Source organism: Panicum virgatum, chromosome 3K, assembly GCF_016808335.1.
Source record: "Panicum virgatum strain AP13 chromosome 3K, P.virgatum_v5, whole genome shotgun sequence".
Classification (NCBI taxonomy): Eukaryota; Viridiplantae; Streptophyta; class Magnoliopsida; order Poales; family Poaceae; genus Panicum; species Panicum virgatum.
Window position 1 is genome coordinate 4328103 of NC_053138.1, and position 9597 is coordinate 4337699.

Sequence of the window (9597 nt, forward strand, 5' to 3'; positions counted from 1 at the left end):
TGGTTCGGGTCGTGATAAATTGCCGTCCCTTTAAGCTGGGCATGGTCTGACCAAGTGTAAAAGAAATTCTCCTGCCAATTAAATTAAAGAATACTTATTGATGATAAATAAATTGGTTGAGGTTGATATAATTGAACAAATTAATTAAATCCTTTCATCATTGATGAAGGGGTTGTACTTGGCACATACCGAGGTTGGTTGTGTCCATGTTAGCAGTTGGGGATTGTGGGGTCTCTATCTCGTTCTAGCTTACAACCTAATGCACGCCATCTTATTTATTTTATTTTCTCTGATTGGACTATATATGGTCGTAGGCAATATTTATCGCATATTTAAATCAGTGGGTATTTTTATGAAATGAACAGAGTATGGCATATTTAAATCCATCGAGCACAACAGGTGACGGATATGCTTTTTTTTATACCATCAGTGTCAACGCAATCAACACGACGGTGGATTTGTTTACGACGCACTTATTGTCCTTTTGATGGCAAAGCACATGGACGTCCATATATTGTTCATGCATGCCCAACTTATAAAATCGTAGTACAATTTTTTGTTACAGTTCTTTTTATCTCATCGATGAAGGATTGAGTGGGTCAGAGGCATGACTGTGTGATGATGGTTTTTTTTTTTTGGCGAAGGTGTGATGATGCATATGGAATATGGATGGGTATATATAGTTCAAGAAAAGGAAAGGATGAAACCGAGGGACAGCGACATCTAGTTTCTTTAGGAAGAAAAAGAGGAGGCACACAACAGTTTGATAAGGGCAGGTACATTGCTACACGTCATCTGTCTCATAGGTCGTCTCATGCAATGACACATAGGATTTTTGGTGATGTGGAGGAGAGAGAGCAAGGTGAGAGAAAGAGGTGGTTGCCTCGCGAAACAACTGTCTCATAGGCTAAAATTTAGGAGTATGAAACTACTTCCCACCATTGTATGAGTTGTTGTTGCCATGCAACTCAAAATGTTTTTTTTATTTCATCCACAAATCAAGAGATGTGGTATAACTATAAGACAACTAAAAAGACAAGTTATTGTAGAAGTTTGTCCGGTAGGTCGTCTCAAGATTACGCGTCACTGCATGAGACCGTTTTAAAACGACACCAATGTACTTGCCCTAAGCAAAAATTTGTTGGTGGCCTCAAGATCAGAATAATCACGCCGACTAATCCTAAATTCCTAATTCAAACGGCCGGGGGGGCGTCGACGCGCGAGGGGACAGCGGATGTGGAATGGCACGGAGGCAGGAGATATTCCCTTTGAGAAGCAAAATATGGCACAGGTGTTTGGCGCTGCCTGTCTAATCTAAATTCTCATAATTCTCGACTGAGGCTGACATGTCCCTTTTTTTTTGCTCTTTTATTATCTTCTTAGGTTGTGCTTGTGTGCAGCAGTAAGCCTGAGCAATCCAAAGCTTTTGCTACTTATATGTGCTGGATTTTTTTTTCCGACGATTAAGTGCTGGAGTTAGCACTAGCATTTACCCCAAAAGGGCTAGCTAGCAGGGGCATCAGATACCAATACACTAGCACAAAAATGATGATCCGAGGTTGTTAACTTCCTCTATTCTACACTGTTAGGCACCTTGGTTCGTTTTTTTTAATTACAAAGTACAACTCGAATACTCAGAAATAGTTTTTCCCTTTTAAATTGACATTTGGAAGGCTCAGAATCTTCACTTCATGGGCCGAACCCACAAGCCTAATGTCTCCTCGTGTCGGCTGAGGCCTCAACTTGAACAAAAACCTTCTTATAGACCTCTTGTCCTCTTCCTCCCTGCCCCGCCCCCGCCGCTCCCCTCGTCTTCCAGCCTCCAACGTCCTCGCTGCTCGCCAATTCGGCCACCGCCTCCTACCACTGGCGGGCCCAAAGGGAAGTCCGGATAGGCCCAGAACTACCTAAAATTTGGTCGCGGGCCAAAAGGGTAGTCCGAGTAGGCCCAAAACTACCCAAAATTTGGTGGTGGGCCAAGAGGGTAGTCTGGGTAGGCCTAAAACTACACAAAATTTGGGCTCGAAATCTTTTTAGTTCTTCAAGATAGAGTCTAAACTTGGCCCGACAACTCACTCAGCCCAGCAACTCGTCACCTCTCCGTCTCCCTCAGACCTCAGCCCAAGCCCCTCCACTCCCGTTCCCCCCGTCGCCCTCGCCCCATACCCCGAGGGCACCGGCACCGCCGCCACCCGCGCCGGTCGTCGCAACCCGCGCAGCCCCGCCTCCGGACGCCGGCCGCCACCCGCCGCCGGCCGCCTGATTCTGGGCGCCTAGGGCCCTGGGCGAGCGCGCGTCTCCCGCGTCCCGCCGGCGCCGTACGCGGGCACGCAGCCGCAGCAAGCCAGCAAACCCGGCGCACCGGCGCCGCACGGTCGCCCCGACCCTCACTGGCAGTAGCAGTACCAGTACTGCTCACTGGTGTCTGGTGAGTACTTTTTTCAGCAATATTAAGCGATTGGGATTTCATTTTCATCTTAATCTCACTTAACCTAATGGAAACATTGCTCTATTTTTCATAAACATTGCACTTGAGTCGTGAAGAATGGAAGCATTGCTTTTCTTTTTAAGAAATATGAAGCGAAAGTAATGAAGATTGCTTCTTCTTCCCCGCCGATTTCAGTTTCAGTTGTTGGGCATGAGCTATCTGTGATTCCATTTGTGAATGATGGCAGTGGTATAGGCTCAAATCAAACTCCATTGCTGCGTGATGGCAGTGGTTTAGGTTCTGCTCTAGTTGTGGATGATGGTAGTGGTTCGGCTTGCAATTCATTTGCCTCTTTTGATGCACAAAAAGTACTTCAACTTGCAACTTTTTATCCCAAAGACTAGATTAGTATTGTAATCTTCTATTTATGTAATTTCTTATTGATGTTTCAACTATTTATATTGTAAATTATTCGAGTTCTGAACTAATTTGTTGAATTGAATGTATTATGAGACCTTTTTATTTATGTTATTGTAAATTTGATCATTGTATACCGTATTGTTGCTGAAGTGATATTGAAGTATACCGGTTTGCGCTTTGAAATTTTTTGACAGGACTGCCCTAGTTTCAATTCCTGGGTCCGCCACTGCCTCCTACAGTCCAAGGTCGGTCGATTTCGGTGCTCCAGAAGCCCAACTGCTCGTCTAGCGGGTCTCCTCTACGCTGTGGTCCGCTTGCCTACTCGCCTTCCATCTCTCCTACATATTGTTTTGGTAGCAGCGGGTAGGGTGTTCGACAAAGTGCCTCTGAGACCGGCTGTGCTGGTTTCTGTCCCGCTGCGCCCAGGACGATGGTGGGGCTATCGGAAGGGGAGAAGCACTTCATCCGCGGCGGCATCGCGCAGGACATTCGCACCGACGGCCGCAGGCGGCTGCAGTTCCGGGCACTCTCCGTCGAGACCGGAGTCATCCCGCAGGTAGGTTTTCAGGGTTACCGCTTGTTTAGTCGCACTCGTGTTCCTTTACTATTTCTTTCTTTTGGAATGCAATGCGGGTTCATGTTATTTTGGATTGGTGCCTGTTGTAGGCGAATGGTTCAGCGCGCGTCAGATTGGGTGCCACGGAGATCATCGCTAGTGTGAAGGTACGACTTCTCTCACACTTTGCTGCCCAGAAAAAGGCTAGGCAAATTTTTGCATGATAAGTTCAATCCTCTGTTGTACTGATCTCTGCTTCAAAATTCCTAACAAGCAACTCTTATCTTCCCAAGGCGTTGAGGTTATACATCATTGATTAATTTTGCATAAGATGCCTATGCTGTTGCAATTGCAACGTAAAGTTATATAGCCTTATATCACATTGCTAGTTCTATTAAGCCATTCCAAATGACGGTAAATGTGAAGCTAGAGGTGGTGCCTGTCTGTTGATCAGTAAATTTTCTTCCACATAAGAAAACAAACTTGTTAGCCATAGTATGTTGTACTTCTTCCGCACTGTCAGCTTATTTGGCTTCTTTGTTTTTGATGAATTGGAATCTACAGGCTGAATTGGGGAAACCAAACATTCTTCACCCTGACAAAGGAAAAGTTTCTATTTTTGTTGACTGTAGTCCAACTGCTGAGCCTACATTTGAGGTTGGTGATTTGTTGTGATTGGATCACATTGAAAACAACCAACTCTTTTAATACATTTTTTACAGGTGTATAATATATAATGTATGGCAATGTGATTATGGAGTCTGTTTCAAAAAATTTATATCTTTTTTAACAGAAATGTATACAGCTTTACTACTCAAGTTTTATGATTGAATGATAATGCTGTGACTTTGAGTATGAAGAAACGACAAAATTGTTGACTAGGAAAGTAATAAAGAGGCCACTAGAACTATTTTAAGAAGCACATCACAAACTGTTTTCTGGCAATAATATAAAACTATTTGATATTTTGTTACTAGTAGCCTTTATGGGTGCTTTTGTAGATAACTTCCTTTCAGGATGTGTACATTTGATTCCAGTTAGTAGCAAAACACAAAGGAGTAATTTGATTTGTACATCAGTTGGCAAGTCCCTGGTAAAAAACACTGCTAGAAAGAACTTATAATTTCCATTGTTGTAACCCTGCACTTAATGTTACTTTTGTTCCTTTTCAGATTTAATTCTGTTTGAAATCTCTACAGTTTTGCTTTTGTATGCTCATCTTATTTGCACTATTTGGATTTTTCTAGGGTAGAGGTTCAGAAGAATTGTCTACTGAGCTGTCTGTTGCCCTGCAAAGATGCCTCCTAGGTGGTAAAAGTGGTGCAGGTAACATATAAACTTATTGTGCTCCCTGTGTTTGTTGTAGATTTTTACATGGTCTCAGTGCACACTGATCTCTTTTAGTTTGATTCTTCCAATATATTAATCGCTTCTACTCTATTATCGGTTATAACTACTGTTCAGACACGAATGACATCATTATTCTTGTCATTACAATTGGAAGTACAGTTAGTTATATCTACCTTCGTTGGGTTAAGCTTTTGCTAGCCATTGCATTATTAGTAATTTGGATTTATGGTGCCATTTTTAAGAAAATTTAATTGGACAAACGAGCTAGAACAGTATCACACGTCATCCTAAATTCACAATCACTTGCCAGTTTCATGCCTATTTAATTCCAGGTGTAGTTCTTAATGTTATAATAAGTGTTGTGGAGGATGTATACAAACACAAAGTCACAACACACACCATTACTTCTGCCAGGCACCCTACATTTCATATAAAAGTGATTTACGGGTGCTGGTAGTTACTGACCTGGCTGTTAATGTTCTTAGAATTTCCAGGTGTTCTTAGAATTTCCAGGTTATTGGGGAGGTTTTGTTTAGCAATTACTATGTTAACCAATTGCTGTTCTGTTTCCTTGATCATATTGTTTATTGTAGTCAAGAAATTTTTTGATGAGAGATTGATTCTCATTTTGTTAGCTGCCTGTTTGCTTTTATACAGTTTCTTTTCAATTCAAACTCATAACAACAATATTTTGTTGCCATTTAACTGACTACAATGCATCAAATCATATTTCAGGTGCTGCAATTGATCTGTCATCCCTAATTGTTGTTGAGGGAAAGGTATGCTGGGATCTGTACATTGATGGACTCGTGGTCAGTTCTGATGGTAACCTACTAGATGCGTTAGCCGCTGCAATAAAGGTGAGTAATGATTTGTATTGGTTGTTTCTTGCAGTTTTCATTGTCATCTTTTTCACAACTGTTCCACTTCCAATGGTGCCCAGCTAATGTATTGATGGAAAAATATTATCAGTTTTCTCATAGACAATTGTCGTAGCGCCAGACATGGAATAGAATGTTTAATAAAGGGACTAATGTCATAATCTTTGTATCATTAAATAAAGGTCCTTCCATATGACACATTAGTTACTCTAACATGATAAAAGAAATGTTATTTGAAGCTTCGAATAATTTCATCCACAACTGACAAACTTTACTCAAATAAAGGAAAGACTATTTACACAAGCTGATGTTAAATTGCTGTTGGACCAAGCTATAGCAATTCTGCAATTATCATCTGTTGATTTAGTTCTGGATAGAAGTAGGAAATCACGAACGCCTGCTAGTCAAATAAGATTACTGATAGGCTTATTGACCAGTGAATCAGGTCAAATGCGCATAATGTGAAGGAAAAGTTTTGGACAGGAAATCAGCCTGTATCCCGCATGCACCATGTCAGTTTCTTGTATTTCTGTTTTGATTTGGGTATAACTCCATCTTACCCCCTCATCAGCTATAAAAAAGTACAACTTTCTGCCTCAACTCTGATAAATAATCTCTTGACTAGATTGCAGGTTTATTTGTCGTTGATATGGATCAATTCATAACTAAGCTTAGGCAATTGCGTAATAAAATATACAATATCTAGGTTACTAACTCACATTTTTTTTGGTGATCTCTAGATTCTTACATAGGTTCTTTGACCTCTTCTTTCTCTGAAAATTAGGAGCCCAAATGCTGGTTGTTGTTAAGGGTGAAAATTAGATTTTCCAGGAGAGTTGATGGGCGTATTTATCTTTCCTTAGATGCAACTACTTTCTCTATCTCCTTTTCTGTTGTACTTCCTTTTGGTGAGAAGATTCCTTGTTTTTAATCTATGCTAGCTTAACAATACCCTTGGTTTGTTTTATCTAGACTGATTGCATTACTACTACCGAAAAATTATGGGTAGAATTGTTCTGGAACAAAGCCACTTCTATGTATAAGAGTCCAGTCAAGTGAAATGACATTCTTTAGCATATTCTCTTTTTTTTATAAAGAGAATTCATCCTGCTTTTATAGAAAGTAAATAAAGGTTCGGTACAAACTACTGCTGGGGATACCAGCTAGCCAGAGCTGTGCAGAACAGACCATGTACATAAGGCAAGACAACATAGATAAAAGCTAGAAAGAAGATTAAAACGGAGCATCCTATTCATCCCGCCTTGTTCCTACACCATTCAGTTGCACCCACTCCATCAGTCTTGTCCTGGAGTTCTCCAACCTCGAGCGATCCTCCTCAGAGAGCAGCACCCCCCATTTCTGTGAGAAGAAATCGATTTTGTACAACACATCAGCTGGAGAAACAGAAATTATGTTCAATAGTTATTTTGTTCCTGTTAGTCCAAAGTGCCAATGCAACAATAGCAAATTCTTTAGCAAATTCTCAGATATACTATCTGAAATGAAGTGTGTTTTTTTCTGGATGCGAAACACGAAGCACAATTGCAACAAGAAACCAAACATGAATTGTAGTTAATTTGCAAAACTTGGACGAGCCAATGTGACCAAATTCCAGTTGTTTCTGTGCATAGCAGCTTCTGGTATTCTTACATTGCTCGTTATGCTTTGTTGTACTACCTGATAGCCACCACATTAGCTGACATTTTGACACAATAAAGACAATACAATTGATGCATTTATAGATGCTAATGTTCTGTGTACCTGCAGGTTGCTTTGAGTGATACAGGTATACCAAAAGTTAATGTTTCTCTTAGTGCTGCGTCTGATGAGGAACCTGAGGTTGATGTAAGCAATGAGGAATTTCTGCAGTTCGACACCTCCAGTGTGCCTGTTATCATTACATTAACCAAGGTAATGTGTTTTTTGTGTAACTCTTTATCATTTGGTATTGAGTAGACATATGCTTTATTCATTATTGCAAGAGGATCATGTTATTTTTTTTAGAAGTGGTCTAACTATGCAGTAAAGTAACTGTTTAGGAAGGTTTGAAAATTGCATGTGCATTCAGGTGTTGAGCTGCCGGGTATGATTTAAACTGTTGCGTAGCTTCAGTTCTATGATCAGCTCTCATATCAAACATGGATAACTCATACGAATTACTGTCCCAGATGAATGCCCCTGCATTGCCACGTGAAAAATGACACTACCCAGAACATTGAGCCCCACCAACAATTGTCACTACCCAGCAAGCCAACCACAAGCAATTGCCTTCTGTTTTTTTTCCTGCAGTACCTATGTTTTACATATGAATCTCTGACCTTCACTTCTTATGGCAGGTGGGTCGGCACTACATTGTTGACGCTACCTCAGAGGAAGAATCCCAGATGAGTTCTGCAGTGTCGGTATCATTCAACAGGAATGGCCAAGTATGCGGGCTAACCAAGAGGGGTGGTGCAGGGCTGGACCCAAGCGTCATCTTCGATATGATATCAGTGGCCAGGCATGTGAGCCAGCAGTTCATAGCTCACTTGGACTCAAAGATATCTGCTGCTGAAGCTGCTGCTGAGTGAAGGGGGGCAAATAGCAGGGAAGAGGTTCTAATACACATGCGCCCAATCTTAGTGACCTGCTGCCCACAAAAAAGGGGGGGGAAATCTTAGGGACTTGCTTAGAAGAGAAGGATTGTTGTAGGAATATTTAGGATTTGGTTCAAGTTTATGCCAGTAAATCCTAAGGATTTGGATCCAATAATTCCTTTCCAAACAGTAGTGTGTTGCATGGCTGGGCCTAGAAGAAACATAAGCTGATATGCAAAGTTTTGGTGATGTAGAGAAATGTCTCATATATGCATAATATTGTTTCTACATATACTGTGTTGCTGCCCCAGTTTTCCTCTAGGGTTATATTATATTGCTAAAAAAAAGATGGAGCTCGTTATGGTTATGGATATACAACTCACGAGTTGTCACATATATGCTGTTGCTTCTCGTCTAGCCGTCGTAGAAATACCACTCTTCCTTCTTTGTTTACAGTATCACTTACGGATTCTCTTTGTCGGTGGCAAGTGGCATGCTGCCATAGATATGGTTAATTTGCTTTGACTTTACATCAAGGATGAGCATTCATCATCTGCTCTTATCAACGATTATATAAATTGAATCCTTGGTAAACACAACAAATATATTATTATATGAACATGCTCATGGCTAGCTCAGTTTTGTTTTATCCGCTAGATACCCTTGAAATCCACACAACATTGACTTGAGTAGCCAATGCGTGGTATCTTATCTTGCGTGTTATACTTTTTTTTATTTGGCGAAACAAGGTACAAACGCTTACAACACACACTCACCCTTAAAAATACATGCACGCAACTCTAAGAGTATTTACACAACAAGATTGATGAAGTCACCACTAGCGTCTGCTAGCGTGTTATTTTTCATTGTGAGGTTCTACTCTTTTACTTTTTAACTTCTAGAGAAAGCATACACTGATACACAACCATCAGCAGCTACTAAAAACCAACGCGTGCCAATTCTTTGCAAGAAAAAATGGCAGCCATCAGTAAGCACTTTGACGAACGGAAGCTAATTAACTTCGTGAGCTCTAGGATTTTTTTTGAAAAATAAAGGTAGGAGCACTGCCATATCGTATAAGAAAAAGAAAAATGTGACGAATACATAAATAAAACCAGAACTTGTACTAGTAGAAAAGAAATTCATTGATACTGTAGAAATTATTAAGCCTCCATCCACTGCCCCCCGCAACTCCCAACCCCCAACCTCCAAACACACTATCTCATCCTGCCTTTCTAGCAACTGGACCTCCTGCTCCTGCACCTTATCCCACACCATAGTGCAATGAACTCAGCCATGCATGTCTGTGACTGACAGTCCATTTGTGTTCATCAAGCTCCTCCTAGATCCCTTAATTAGAAGATACCTATCGCTTTCTCCAGGCCA

General features: G+C 41.0%; 1 protein-coding gene across 2 annotated transcripts; it reads left to right on the plus strand.

Moving 5' to 3' along the window:
* Positions 1 to 2077: 2077 nt before the first annotated feature.
* On the plus strand, positions 2078 to 8501 carry LOC120696930 (exosome complex component RRP42-like). Of its 2 annotated transcripts, XM_039979993.1 has the most exons (9): positions 2078 to 2428; positions 3043 to 3156; positions 3275 to 3404; positions 3515 to 3571; positions 3969 to 4061; positions 4652 to 4730; positions 5490 to 5614; positions 7403 to 7546; positions 7972 to 8501. In XM_039979993.1, exons 3-9 carry the CDS (start codon positions 3279 to 3281, stop codon positions 8203 to 8205), a joined length of 858 nt encoding a protein of 285 aa, XP_039835927.1. In that variant the 5' UTR covers positions 2078 to 2428; positions 3043 to 3156; positions 3275 to 3278; the 3' UTR covers positions 8206 to 8501. The 2 variants fall into 2 exon arrangements, with proteins under 2 accessions (XP_039835927.1, XP_039835928.1); XM_039979994.1 differs by having other exon boundaries at positions 3043 to 3404.
* Positions 8502 to 9597: the final 1096 nt, after the last annotated feature.

Bases quoted from the DNA above. Each gene is read 5' to 3' on its own strand.
- LOC120696930 (XM_039979994.1), top strand. From the start codon at position 3,279: ATGGTGGGGCTATCGGAAGGGGAGAAGCACTTCATCCGCGGCGGCATC. The intron at 4,062-4,651 runs GTTGGTGATTTG...GGATTTTTCTAG, and splicing joins CTGCTGAGCCTACATTTGAG to GGTAGAGGTTCAGAAGAATT. The intron at 5,615-7,402 runs GTGAGTAATGAT...GTGTACCTGCAG, and splicing joins CGTTAGCCGCTGCAATAAAG to GTTGCTTTGAGTGATACAGG.